Source organism: Colobus angolensis, unplaced genomic scaffold (genome assembly GCF_000951035.1).
Source record: "Colobus angolensis palliatus isolate OR3802 unplaced genomic scaffold, Cang.pa_1.0 Scaffold225, whole genome shotgun sequence".
Classification (NCBI taxonomy): domain Eukaryota; kingdom Metazoa; phylum Chordata; class Mammalia; order Primates; family Cercopithecidae; genus Colobus; species Colobus angolensis.
Window position 1 is genome coordinate 6,223,238 of NW_012115433.1, and position 15,245 is coordinate 6,238,482.

General features: G+C 36.0%; 1 protein-coding gene across 1 annotated transcript in view; it reads right to left on the minus strand.

Moving 5' to 3' along the window:
- The window catches only part of RTTN (rotatin), a 202,104-nt gene that overhangs the window by 169,697 nt on the left and 17,162 nt on the right, over positions 1-15,245 (minus strand). Inside the window, exons 10-11 of the mRNA XM_011944090.1 lie at positions 12,879-12,994; positions 1,075-1,245 (exon numbers count right to left, since the gene is read on the minus strand). Of these exons, the coding sequence (XP_011799480.1) occupies positions 1,075-1,245; positions 12,879-12,994 (287 nt within the window). The remainder of the gene's footprint in view (positions 1-1,074; positions 1,246-12,878; positions 12,995-15,245) is intronic.

Below are 15,245 nucleotides of genomic sequence, written 5' to 3' on the forward strand. Positions count from 1 at the left end.
GAGGCGGAGCTTGCAGTGAGCTGAGATCCGGCCACTGCACTCCAGCCTGGGCGACAGAGCCAGACTCCGTCTCAAAAAAAAAAAAAAGAAAAGAAACTAAAGCACTGCTAACACTATTTTTAATAGATAAAACAAGAAAAAGAAAAGGTTCCATGACATTAAGATATGCTAACTACAAAATAATTTCTAAAGCAGTAATGGAAACTATTGTTTGTATTCTATGTGTCAAGGAACTTGGGAAATAGTGAATAAGTAGAGAACTCTGACAACGTGTACCTAGCTGAAGAGAAGGAAAGGCTACTCTTGATATTAATGATAAGAACCAAGACACACACTGCAGAGATAAGATCAGCAGGCTTTCAATGCCCTCCAATCAATTAAAAGATACATCAAGTGTACCAATTATATATGTATATATGTATGGAAAAATGTATTCATATAGAAGACATAATCTCTTCCCTCAAGTGATCCCAAAGTTATTAAAGAAATGAAACCAAGTAAGTCAAACATATACATATAGATGTATATGTTATTTGGTTCCATTTCTTTAATAACTTTGGGATGTTATTTGGTTTCATTTCTTCAATAACTTTGGGATCACTTGAGGGAAGAGATTATGTCTTCTATACGAATACATATACGTATATGTATATGTACAGATAACAGCAAGCCTTGTCTTTTACAAAACTAAGTTCTACAAGGCCAGGGAATAATTCTAACCTATTCAGTTTTACATCCAGCAAGTAATACTGCTAGCCCACTGTGGGCAATCAATAAATTATTCACTGAATGAACAACAAATAAACAAACAAATGTACAGACTGCAATAAAACATATGCAATAAAAACAACAGCAAGATTAAAAAATAATTTCCCATCAAATGTTTTGTCAAAATTGTTCAAAATGTTAGCCATTTCTCAATTTCTACATTTCCCATATAATCTGTTACACTTATTTTGAAAATGGCCTAAAGCACAATACCTTCACACCATGAAAAGAGCAGAAGAAATTTACAACAGAGCATTTATTTAGAATAGTCAGTAAATTCCAAATGAGCGGCACTACCTGCCTTACCTTTTCAACAGGGAGAAGCGTTTGTAGCAGTCGAACTGCAAACAGGGAAATGCTGATAAAGGCCATTCTGTGGTGCACAAGCATCACCTCTGGTTGCTCCAAACTGATACTACTTTTATGGTAGCACATGGTTTCTCCAAGGGCTCCCAACACCAGGAGTAGTTTCTCTTTCTGAAAACATTTACACAACACGAAACAGAAGAAAACAACCAATTTTACGGGCCAGTGAACAAAAGCCATGGAGAACAGTTTAAAATATTATCATTGTCATTAAATAGGAAAACAAACCAAAACAAAGTTTATTCCTCTCTCTGAGAATTACCAATACCTGCTGACATAATTTAAAAAGCACAAAAGAATGATCAACAAACCACCTACATTTTAAAAATACAATAATCTGTAAGTATTTAATATGATGAATCTTAACTAACAATAAGTATAAACAATAAAATACAAAAGGTAAATGAACCATAAATTCCTCCTAGTTTCTAGTGCTTAATTTTTCCAATGTGGAACAATTAACACACAAACCCCTCGTCGAGTATTTCTTATGCTTACTATACGCCTAATACAGTGGCAGGCATAATGGAAAAAAAAAATGCATTAGTACAAGAGACATGATAATCCCTGTCCTCAAACTGATACCAACATTTCCAAAGAAATGAATCAAGGAAAGTCAAATAATTAAAAAGCAATTAAATATCAAATTGTATAAACTCTCTTTAGATAATAAGGTTTCAAGTGGAAAATGTTATGTCATCATAAATTTAAATAATTTACTACTTCAAGAGAAATATCTTTTAAACTAAAAGGTATACATTAAATATGAAGAAGAACCTACACATAGTAGACTCACTTGTAAGTCACATCAATATAGACAAAGTATATCCCAGATATACTGATATGCCCCCATAAACTAGCGGGTAAAAGGACACCCTCAGTAAGACAAAAAAAAAAACTGAAGTACTTACTTTCAATTTTCCATTGAAAACATATGAAAATAAGAATGAGAAATACCTGCAAACTAACAACAAAAATCTAATATATCAGAATTTTTTCAATTCAAGGATGACTATACAGGGAACAACTAAAAGGTATGAAGCCCAAAAATCACAAGTCATTGGCAAGGATATGGAAGAACTGGAACCCTGGTGCACTGCTGGAGGGAATGTAAAATGGTGCAGCCTGTGGAAACCATAATGGGCAGTTCCTCAAAAAACACAGAATGATCATATGATCCAGCAAATTCCACTTCTGGGTATATACCCAAAAGAACTGAAAGCAGGGTCTCAAAAAGAGATGTATACACACCCAGGTTAACAGCAGCACCATTCACAACAGCCAAAAGGTGGAAACAATGAAAGTGGCCAACGACCAATAAATGCAGAAACAAAATGTGGTATGTTGTATATACATACAAGAAAAGGAGGCCGGGCGCAACGGCTCATGCCTATAATCCCAGCGCTTTGAGAAGCCAAGGCAGGCACATCACAAGGTCAGGAGTTCAAGACCAGCCTGATCAACATGGTGAAACCTCATCTCCACCAAAAATACAAAAACTTGCTGGGCGTGGTGGGATGTGCCTGTAATTCCAGCTACTCAGGAGGCTGAGGCAGGAGAATCATTTGAATCCGGGAGACAGAGGTTGCAGTGAGCCAAGATCGTACCACTGCACTCCAGCCTGGGCGACAGAGCAAGACTCCATCTCAAAAAGAAAAGAAAAGAAAAGAAAAGAAAAGAAAAAAGGGTGTTGAGCATTCAAAAGGAATAAAATTCTGATACATGCTACAACATGGGTGAACCTTTAAAACATAAAATAAAATAAGCCAAATACAACAGTAAAATAAGCCAGATACAAAAAGACAAATACAGATTCTACTTATATGAGGTACCAGGGGCTGGGGATAGGCAGAATGAGGGGTTATTGTTTAAGGGGTACAGAGATTTCATTTGAGATGATGAAAAAATTGTGTAGATAATAATGGTTGTACAACAATGTCACTGCAGAAGTAAAAGGAAGACAAAATAATCCACATAAGCAAAAAAAGGCAAAAACTTTTGAGAGTAGACCAAGCATAACTATACTATAAAAAGTTTAAATTTTCCTATAAATGAAACAATTTCATATTGAAGTAAAAAACAAAAAGTAAAAATTTATACATAAATCCTTAACTGTCATGGGATTAAGAGTAAAAAAAGAAAATAAAATTTTTTTAAAAATCTTTGTGAATAAAAGATTAAAAGTTCAATGAGTAGTAGAATTAAAACAAAAAATCTAAACAATATGACAGTGAATAATTTAGGGCAAAATAAATTAGAGTAATTTTCTACTGATGACATGTTTAACAATAAAGACTCAATAAAAATGAGTCTGTGATCTGAATAACACAGAACATCAACAAAACATGTTATTGATATGGATTTATAGATTTTAACTCAGTCTTTTTGAATATAATTAAAATTAATAGCATGGACTTTGAACACTGCAAAGAATATAACTTCTCTTCAAGTTTCCAAGAAACAATGACAAAAATTAACTTTAAAAATACCACAAAGAAAACTCCAATGTATATTTAAGGCTATGTTTCTCTGATCCCCAAGAAATAAAACTAAAAAGTAATAAATATTTAAACCAAAAGTAGAACAATCCTTACAAGATTAAAACAGAAAAAGTAAAACATCCTCATACAAATAACTACTGGTCTAGAGAAAACAAATTGGAAATACAGTTACAGTCTTATTATATTGACAGGCAATTAATTCCTCCATACAGTATTTCTCCACGAAAACAGTACTAAGAACAACATCTCTACATCTTTGATAATTTACAACTTAATTCAAAAAATATATTTAAGATCTCAGTATTGTAGGGCTTTTTTCTAAAAGTCTATTTACTTGTGAAATTGTTTAAAATAATCTTACTAATTCTAATGAGGAATTGAGTACTTCTCAAAATATTATAAAAAGCAAGTGCTTTAGGAATGAATTTTACAGTTCTATTTCCAACATTTCTTGTAAGCAAAAAAAAAAAAAAAAAAAAAAGTGGTTTTTTTTTGTTTTGTTTTTTAGGAAAGGATTGAAAAACAACAGTAACTGGCCAACATTTTTTAATTCTTTGAGCTAAAGATGTTTAAACAACAACCCTAAAGGAGTTGATGGGGGGAAAAGACCAGTCCTCACAGGATAGTCATAGTTTTTACAACAGAAGGTACAAAACTGAAATGCCAGGTTAGCAAAATTTCTTAAATATTACCAATAAAACAGATTTTTGTGTAAACACAACTTATACATTACCACTGCAATACACAATGGGTTGTGGATTCTACAAGGCATCTGGAGGAAGAGACTGCAGCGGGCTCTGCCCCTCACATGCTCCCAAGGGTCCTTCCACACTGCAGCCAGTCACAGTTCCTCGTGCCAGTCTCACCAGGCACTTCCCTGATTCAAAGCACTCTCATCCTGCCTTCAGAGGAAAGGCAGGACTATTTTGCACCATGTCAAGAGATCCCTACCAGCAGACCCTCATTTATCCCACCAGTCTCTCTCCACTATCTACACCCCACATTTCATGCTCGAGGTGCTTGTGTTCCATCTACCACCAGCCCCAGCCTCTATCTCCGATCAGAACTATCCATGCCTCTTTGTCATGGCTCATGGTTCATTCTCACTCTCTGCCAGATTAAAAAAAAAAAAATGTTATTTTATTTGGTTGGCCAAATCCTACTTATAATTTAAAACTCAGTTCATTCAGATCTACAAAAAGCCCTCACTGAGGCCGGGCACGGTGGCTCATGCCTGTAATCCCAGCACTTTGAGAGGCTGAGGCAGGAGGATCACTTGAGCCCAGGAATTTGAGACCAGCCTGGCCAACATGGCTCAACCCAGCCTCTGCTAAAAATACAATAATTAGCCGGGAGTGCTGGTACATGCCTGTAATCCTAGCTACTTGGGAGGCTGAGGCACTAGAGTTGCTTGAACCTGGGAGGCAGAGGTTGCAGTGAGTCAAGATCACGCCACTGCCCTCCAGCCTGGGCAACACAGTGAGACTCTGAGTCTGGGGAAGAAAAAAAAAAAAAGCCCTCGCTGACATCCCAAGTTCATAGCTCATAGTGTTTTCAAAGCACAAATGGCAACAAAACATAATGGCTATAAATACAAAACCTCAAGTGACCCTGAAAAATAAATTGTGCCTCAGTTATGTAGTTTGCAGGGTCATGATAATTAAATGACTTCATAAATAGTGCTTAGTATCTGATATATAGTAAGTGCTTTATTTAAACTACCTTAGTTTAAGTGTTATTCCTGTATGCTTATCTGTTTTACTAATGTCACATTAAAAGTATCTATCACCCACGGGCATAAAAAGCACTACATCTTATTTGATACCCCAAGTGCCTAGCATATATTAATAATAGGCAATCAAGAAATGTGAGTTAAAATAACTGTCTTCAGAATGGTGGCAGCAGCAGGGAAGGTCTATGTAATTAGAGATCCCATTACCCCAGTTATCAATTCACAATCTGGTCCAAATATCCTTAATGAGCCCTTACTGGATACAAAGTCCTTATCTTTAGTTTCTTTCACAATCCTCTTAGCCCATCCTGAAGTCCTACTAACATTCTAGAATTCTACCAACATGCCTTGATGTTGGAGTTACCAGTTCACAGCAGGTCAGATGGGAATTTAGAAGCAGTGAGTCATAAAGATGAAAAGACTGCTTTCCAATGACTGCAATGACAGGAATGACACAGAAGAAATGTGGAAAAGAAACAGAATATAGACCTAAGAGTCTAGGTTATCTGGCAGGAGGTGAAGGCTACTTTCTCCTTGCATGTTGAACCTAACTTAGCATGTAAATAAGGAAAAAACAGACCTGATTTGATGACGGAGGACTAGGGGGAATGACATATGACATACTTTAGGTCAGCCTAACTAATTTTGGTGAAAATATTTTTTCTTTTATTTACTTCAAGTAATATAAAAGTATTCAATTAAGGGGGAAAATTGAAATTCCCTTCCATGCTGAGTTACAGAGTTCCAGACACGACTGATGCTACTGACATTAGCACTGTGTGGAAATACCTAGAGATCTGATTATATTTCCTCAGGTACTTAATTTCTAAATTGATAGCAACATTTATTATTTTGTTCCTTTAATGACTCAACAAAAATACTGCTTCTGTCTTTCTTTTGAAAATTGGCAAAAGTATGAACATCAAGAAATTTTACTTGTTTGCTTCTTTTAAAATATAGCCAAAGAAAAGAGATATTTATTCTTTTTAAATAAGTAAATCAAATATAATTTCAAGTACTTCTGTTTTATTTAGCATTTCTAACATACCAACTGGCACTTGTACAACAGAATTAACCTTTAAAGTAAAAATAATTCATTGAATCATAAAGTACCAGCAGCCAAAAGTTAAAAGTGAATGACTAACTTTTACAGATAAATGTTCTGGCCAAGAAAATTTAAGTTAATTTCAGAAACAACTGATAAAGCATTCCTCACACTTCAAAAGAAAAATTTACTTGTTGAAAACCTTCAATATGTGAAAAATCTCCTACAAGTACTACAAAATAGTGTGATAACCTTAAGGACTAAAGAAAAACCAAGATTCAGAACTATTATCTGAAAATTAAAGACTTGAAAATATACCCATTTTAAAATATGCAATTTGTTTCTCTTTTTAAGAGGCTCATGTTATGAAAAAAATAAAAGTTTGGGTTTCTTTCTTACATGGTTATTGTTACTATATAAATATCTGTACTTTTTTTTATGTTCAGACCTCTATTCACAAGGATTTCAGACAGCCTGTAACAATGTTTAATTAAATATAGACCGACTTACATCAAAATAGCATAAAGAGAAAAAAACCTGGTAACTGTAAGAGTCAATATATACTTTTATGAGTAATAAATTTTGATTCTACTGCCCTGATAAGGCAGCAAAAGGGAAGGGAGGGAGGGAGAGGCGAAGGAAGAAAGGGAGAGGAAGGAAGACCAGACATCAGGAATTCACATTAACAGAAAAGACAGAATGCCAAATTTTCAAGGAAGGCAAGGTTATCAGATGGCAATTTCAAAATGAAAGATATAAAATGACAAATGATTTATGATATTTTGAAATGTTAAAAACGATATGGCTTCCAGTTACTTGGAGACATACTCTGGTATTCCACGGATCTCTTAAATATTATGTTGTAATATAACATTCCTAAGGCTACTACTGTACACGTGTTGATTACTCATGCAAAAATTACTTATCAAAACACTTCTTGCAAAAGAAAAAAATGTAATGCCATGTTTTCTAAAATTATCTACTCCAATGAAATACAAACAGCAAAAAACAAGGTATCCTGATCTCTCCACACTTTGAATGATTAGAATATTCTAAAGTTGATCCAGAATTTTCACTCTAGATAAATGTACATTTAAGACCCTAATAACTCACAGATAGGCCAGTTGCTTAAATGACCTAATTTAAAAATGTATGTAAAACTTCCAATTCTGGCCATGAAATAATAACAAGGACTTCTCCTGTCCTTCACCAGGAATCAACTAGAAAGTGACACAGTAGACAGTGCAGGACTGATACCAGAGAGAAGGAAAAGAAGCAACGAGAGTGCCACTACACCTGAAAACAACTACTGTACAGCAAACACAGGCAAGAGAAATCCAAAGAGTCGGACAGTCTCAATGACGTTAGGAGACGAGATGCTTGCGGAAGCTGACATGGTTAGGAACTGTGGGAGAGCTATGCAAAGAAAGAGTTCCAGAGACCTAAACAAGTTTCCATCTAGTCCATGCTGACCTTAGGTGGCTTATATTATAGGTAGATACTCTGTAAATATAGGCCAAAGAAGATTACTGAGATTTAAACTGAACAACTCCCAGGGCTCACACAAGTCAACACAACTCAATCTTCAGCCAGGCAGAGTAGACAGTCATCAATAATTACTTTGAACATTCAACAGAGGTCCCAAAGGATCACACCTCAGGAGCCGAGTTTAACCCCAAGCAAAGGTTCTTCTAGATCAGGGTTTCTCAACCTCAACACTTCCTCAAGGTTTTTTGACATCTGGAGCCAAAAAATTCTTATTTGTGGAGAGCTGTTCTGGCTTCTATTTACTAGACGCCAGTAGCACCATTCCAGGTGTGACAATCAAAAATGGCTCCCAACATTGCTAAACAGCCTCTGGGGAGCAAAATTACCCCCAGCAGAAAACCACTATTTTAGACCCATTCTACCAAATTTTTTAAAGTCTTGAGAAAATGAAACTGCTCTACAAGTAACACAATCACCTGTCAGTCTCAAACTTCAGGCTTCAAGTGATCCTCCTGCCTCGGCTTTCCAAATAGCTGGAACTATAGGTATGCACCTCCATGCCCAGCTAATGTTACTAATTTTTTAAGAGATAAGGTCTTGCTTTGTTGCCCAGGCTTATCTCAAGCTCCTGGCTTCAAGTAATGCTCCCATGTTGGTCTCCCAAAGTGCTTCCGAACCCTCCCAAAGTGCTTCTAAAAGGGCAAAATAAAAAATCAAGACACTCAGCATGGCAATATTGAAAAGGTCCAGCATCCAATCAGAAATTACTACACATATCAAATATTAAGATCCATAAAGAGAAAAATCAGCCACAGGACAAGACCCAAAACTGAAATACTCAGATGTAGAAGACCTATACACTGACAACTTCAAAACATTGCAGAGACAAATTAAAGAGCTAAATAAGGCTGGGCACAGTGGCTCATGCCTGTAGTCCCAGCACTCTGGGAGACTGAGGCAGCCCGATCACTTGAGGTCAGGAGTTCGAGACCTGCCTGGCCAACATGGTGAAACCCCGTCTCTACTGAAAACACAAAAAAATTAGCTGGGCATGGTGGCGCACACCTGTAATCTCAGCTACTTGGGAGGCTGAAGCTGTAGTGAGAGTCACTTGAACCCAGGAGGTGGACATTGCAGTGAGCCGAGATCATGCCACTGCACTCCAGTCTGGGTAACAGAATGAGACTCCATGACAGAAAATAAATAAAAATAAAAATAAACAAACAGCTAAACAATTGAAGACATACATATGGTATTCATAGATCAGAAGACTCAATACTATTAAGATGTCAATTTTTCCTGAATTGATCTATAAATTCAACTCAATTCCATTCAAAACCACAGCAGGCCTTTTTTTTTTTTTTTTTTGTAGAAATTGACAAATTTGATTGATGTTGAAAATACAGAGGACCTAAAACAGCCAAAACAACTTTGAAAAACAAGAACAAAGTTGAAGGGCTTATATTACCTTATTTCAAGAATTACAATAAGCTTCACTATAGCTACACTATAGGCCTTCACTGTAAGTTAGAATAATTAAGTCAGTTGGGTATTGGCACCATAAGAGAAAACTGATCAATCAAATAGCGTCGGCCGGGCACGGTGGCTCAAGCCTGTAATCCCAGCACTTTGGGAGGCCGAGACGGGCGGATCACGAGGTCAGGAGATCGAGACCATCCTGGCTAACACGGTGAAACCCCGTCTCTACTAAAAATACAAAAACTAGCCGGGCGAGGTGGCGGGTGCCTGTAGTCCCAGCTACTCGGGAGGCTGAGGCAGGAGAATGGCGTAAACCCGGGAGGCGGAGCTTGCAGTGAGCTGAGATCTGGCCACTGCACTCCAGTCCGGGCGACAGAGCGAGACTCCGCCTCAAAAAAAAAAAAAACAAATAGCGTCCAGAAGTAAACCCATATATAGTTAGTTGGTAAGGAATTCAGGAAAGAAAGGATAGGCATTTGAACAAATAGTGCTGAGAAAATAATTATACACCCATAAAAAAAAAAAAAGTTCATTCCTTACCTTGTCCTATATACAAAGATCAACTCAAACTCAAAGATACAAAACCTAAAACACAATGTAATAATTCTAAAAGAAAGTATAGGAAACATTCTTTGTACCCCAGGTTAGGCAAAGATTTGTTAGGTAAAATATCAAAAGCATGATCCATAAAAGAAAGATTAAGAAACTGAACCTCATCAAAATTAAGTATTTCTGCTCTTCAAAAAGCTAAATAATCATCTCAATAAAGACAAAAAAAAGGTTTGGAAAATACAATAATCATTCACGATCAAAATTTTCAACGAACTAAAAATACAGGGAACTTTCCTCAACTTTATAAAGGAAACTTTTATATATTTGTTTGTATAAACAAAATACAAACGTACTAGAGCTAATATTACCTTTAATGGGTCCCCTCTAACATCATGAAGAAGGCTCTCACCACATCCATCCAACATTATACTAAAGGTTCTAGCCAGGGCAATTCAGTAATTTAAAAAAATTAAAGGTATCCAGAGTGAATAGAAAGAAATAAAACTGCCTTTATTCACAGATAAGATGACCTTAAAACCATTTTTATTCACAGATAACATGATTTCATAGGTAGGAAATCCTAAGGGATCTACCAGAAAACAAAAAAAAAGAAGAAGAAGAAAAAAAAAAACTAGCAGAACTAGTCAGTTCAGCAAGGCCACCAAATAGACAATCAATACACAAAACTCAATTGTATTTCTATATACTAACAATGAACAATCCAAAAATTTTTTAAATTTTCATTCACAATGGCATTGAAAAGAATAAAATACTTAAGAATAAGTGTTTTAAAAAGACCTAGACTTGCTCTCTAAAAATTACAAAAGATGCTCAATATCATCAGTCACTAGGGAAATGTAAATTAAAACCCAGTAAGACACCATTGCACATCTATCAGAATGCCCTCCCTCTCGGCAAAAAAAAAAAAAAAAAACTGAACATAATAGATGTTGCAGATGTGGAGCAACTGGAATGTCCACAGGAATGTTATCTGTAATATCTAGAAACAACCCAAATGTCCACCAACAGGTGAATGGATAAACAAATTGTGGGAAGTCCACACAATGTAATACTACTCAAAAATCAAATGAATAAACTACAGTAAGCTGTCACTTAACATGTTCAACAGGTTCTTGGAAACTGACTTTAACGAAACAGCATTACAAGTTCTATGCCATTTAACTAAGTGCTGACGAGAAAAAATAACTGGGTTTGTTATAAGTCAGTTGGCTTAAAGTCACAGTTTCCGAAAACCTGTCTATGATGCCAAGTGAGGAACTGCTGTTCTGCTACAGAAACAACATGGCTCAGCCGAGCACAGTGGCTCACACCTGTAATCCCAGCACTTTGGGAGGCCAATGAGGGCAGATCACTTGAGGTCATTCTACCATAAAAACACACGCATGTGTATGTTCACTGCAGCACTATTCACAATAGCAAAGACATGCAATCAACCTAAATGCCTATCAATGGCAGACTGATTAAGGAAAATGTGGTGCATATACACCAATGAATACTATGCAGCCAAAAAATGCATGAGATCATGTCCTTTGCGGCAACATGGATAGAGGTGGAGGCCATTATCCTATGCAAACCAATCCAGGAAAAGAAAACCAAATACTGCATATTCTCACTTATAAGTGGGAGCTAAAAAATGAGAACACATGGACACAAAGAGGGGAACAACAGACACCAGGATTACTCGAGGGTGGAGAGTGGGAGGAGGATCAGAAAAATTACCTATCAGGTACTATGCATATTACCTGGATGACAAAATAATCTGTATACCAAACCCCTATGACACACAGTTCACCTATATAACAAACCTGCACACGTACTGCTGAAGCTAAATAAAAGTTTTTTAGAAAAAGAGGATGCCCACTTAGATAAATATACCCTAAAGATATACCTGCACATTTATGAAACAGCATAAGCACATTATTCATTGTACATAATTTATATTAACAATATCCATCAAGAGACTGGGTTAACAAATACACAACAAAGCATTTGCTACCTATAAAAAAGAAAGAGAAAAGCTCACGTCTAGATAGATAGGGAATAATCCCCATACCTACTACTCCATGCGTGTAAGACATATTTTTAAGTTATAAAAACAGGGTGCAAAACAGTATATATAATATACCACCATGCGGGAAGGGGAGAGGATAAGAATCTACATACTTAGTTGCTTACATTTGCAAAAATAAAATAAAAATAGAAAAAAATAGCCAGAAAATAAAAATGACTACCAATAAGGAAAACATCTTCAAGGTAACTGAATGGGAGAGAGGCATCCCTGAGCTACATTTTTATGAAGAAAATACAATTCCCAATAGTGAAACAAACGAAAACAAATCTAATTGTATGCTGAATTGGTAACGGTAGCTTTAAGGCACAGTATTTTGACTGTATATCCTTAATGAGATTAGTCTATGTCAAAAAGAACTGCCAGGAAATCTTAAACATTTTAGTAGAGTTGTTCATAGTAATGTTAATACTGCTGTTCTGAAACTATCTTTCGTATGTTTAAGGTCAAAGCTAATAAGTAATTATGCTGATACTGCTAGGAACGAAGACTTTCTACAAGCAAGTGCAAGGATAAGAAACACAAATTTAAAATAAAAAAACAACAATATAAATTCACGATCTTCAAAAATATGTATTTCCTAATTGTTCCTGAAAGGAAAGAATGATATCACAGTAGCTATAACCACCTCTAATGGCCTGGTTTTAGTCTTAATATACCTTCCCCTATTAGAAGTGACCAGAACCTTTGGAAAAATAGGCCTGTTCCGGGTTATTCACAAAATAAGCATGGGACATATTGAGTCAAAAAGAAAAAAAAATTTTGAACATTAATGAGACAATGAAACCAGCTTAAAAGAACCAAAATCTTAAAAAAAAATACTATTCCCTATATCCCAAAGAAAACATTGATTCTCACCATATCTATACCAAAAAGGCTGCTGTCATCCCAGATATCTGTTGAAATTGCTTCACCAATAAGTGTCATATCCTCTGCAAGCAATTCCAGAACTCTTATTATCATTTGTCTGCTACCTAGGAATACAAACAGAAAAACGTAAAGGAGAAAAAATTACTTAACTTTAAAATAATCAGCTGAATATCATATTGCTCAATTTTCTAGTTAGTCATGCTCCAACCTTTTCTCTTCTTTTCTAGTGTTCTTAGAACTGTAGAGAAATCACAATTTACAAACACACTGAAGGTTTCTGTTCCAGTCACAACACTACTTTACTATATAACAAATCAAATACACTTATAATTGGAAAAGATATTGAAAGAAGCAATAGCCGGGCGCGGTGGCTCAAGCCTGTAATCCCAGCACTTTGGGAGGCCGAGACGGGTGGATCACGAGGTCAGCAGATCGAGACCATCCTGGCTAACACGGTGAAACCCCGTCTCTACTAAAAACTAGAAAAAACTAGCCGGGCGAGGTGGCGGCACCTGTAGTCCCAGCTACCAGGCAGGCTGAGGCAGGAGAATGGCGTGAACCCAGGAGGCGGAGCTTGCAGTGAGCTGAGATCCAGCCACAGCACTCCAGCCTGGGTGACAGAGCGAGACTCCGTCTCAAAAAAAAAGAAGCAATAATCTAACAGGTACTGTGAGATAGATCAAAATAATTTTTCAAATTAAGGGACCATCCATGTTACACGTAATATGTGACAAAGCACCAGAAAGATTTAGGACAGGTATTCCAATAATTTCTACTTAGTACTAGAAGGCTTGAATCTTCTCATAAATCAATATTTTCCCACACAGGAGTTGCCTAGGAAGCTAAGCTTGAACTGGAGCAACTAAAGGAATAAACGAACATGCTGACATTTGCTAAAGAAACTTCAAGAAACTCTATTTGCACTCACCTTAAACTCAAAAAATCTTCCCAAGGTCACACCCACCAGAGCAAACTCCTTTCTCCACAGAGACAGAATAACAGACTCCATCTCCATTATCCTATGTGAGATGAACATTCACACTAGACCTTCCCACCCCGCATCCCGCATCCCAAAGGTTAAGTTCTAATGAATCAAAGTAAAACAAACTACCAGATTGGAAGAATCTAGATTAATTTTTTTACTAGAACAGCTGGAGCAAATTCTCCTAGAAATCTCTTATGATATTGAACAGTTACAAATCATGCCATAATTTACCACAAAAGGGCAGGAGCACATTTAGAAGTTTTTATGTACCAAGATATAGCTTTATAATTATCAATCTGACTTTTTAAAGCAAATTAAGAAAAGGTTAAATGCAAAATCATTTAAGTCTAAAACTGTTCTTCTCAGCTTACTAGACAGATAAACATATGTACTTTATGATGCCAAAGTTCAGATCTTCCTTCATTTCAGATTACTAGTATATGAATTAATATATAGTTTCAGCTAGTAGAAGCACTTACTGAGTAAAAAGTATGGGTACACAGTTTTCCTCAGGATAAAAATACTTTAAATGTTTTCCAAATGTATACTTACCTGCTTCTTTCTCCTCCATCACCTCCAAGTGGCAAAAAATAGACACAGGACTTAAAGAACCATTAACTTGGAATATATATTTTTACTTTGCCAGTATAAAGTAAAAAGGGCAAAACTTATTTATATCCTGATGAGTTTATCAAATGCTGAAAATGTATAGATTTTGAGAATAAAAATCATGACTGCTTTCTTTCTAAAACTTTCTTCACCTTGCAAAAATACTAAAGCATTTAAGAGCATGGACTTTAGATTCAGAAGAATTGTGGTTCAAGTCCCTGCTTTTAGCTGTTTGACTTCAGGCAAGTTTCTAAACCACTCTAAAACTCAGATTCATCATTTGTAAAAATGGAGATAAAATTAGTAACTACCACTATTGGAAGGAAAGAATGGGTTGATATGAAGAGTGCATGAAATAATGAACACAAAACCAAAGTATGAAGGCAGAACCCAGTAGGGACTCAATACATGGTAACTGTTGTTTCATTTCTAGACTCAGTGGACATCCGCCATATTGTCATTGCTGTCACCGTTGTTCAGCACAATTATAATTAAATACCAGTGCATATTTCAGTAAACGTCTTCAAATTTTCCTAGCACATCTGAACAAAGATGTAATCTCAAAATATTTGTGGGTTTTTTTAAGAATAGCTACTACAAAGGGAAGAATCCAGTTTTGGAGTTTTGTTTTTAACATGTTAAGTGGCTTAAGTAGTAAGAAACGAATGGGAAGAGTGAACAACTGACAGCTATTCAAAAAGTTTCCAAAGAGCAAAAGCCAAAGATTTTTTTATTCTGGTCTATTCATGCCAGTTCACCTT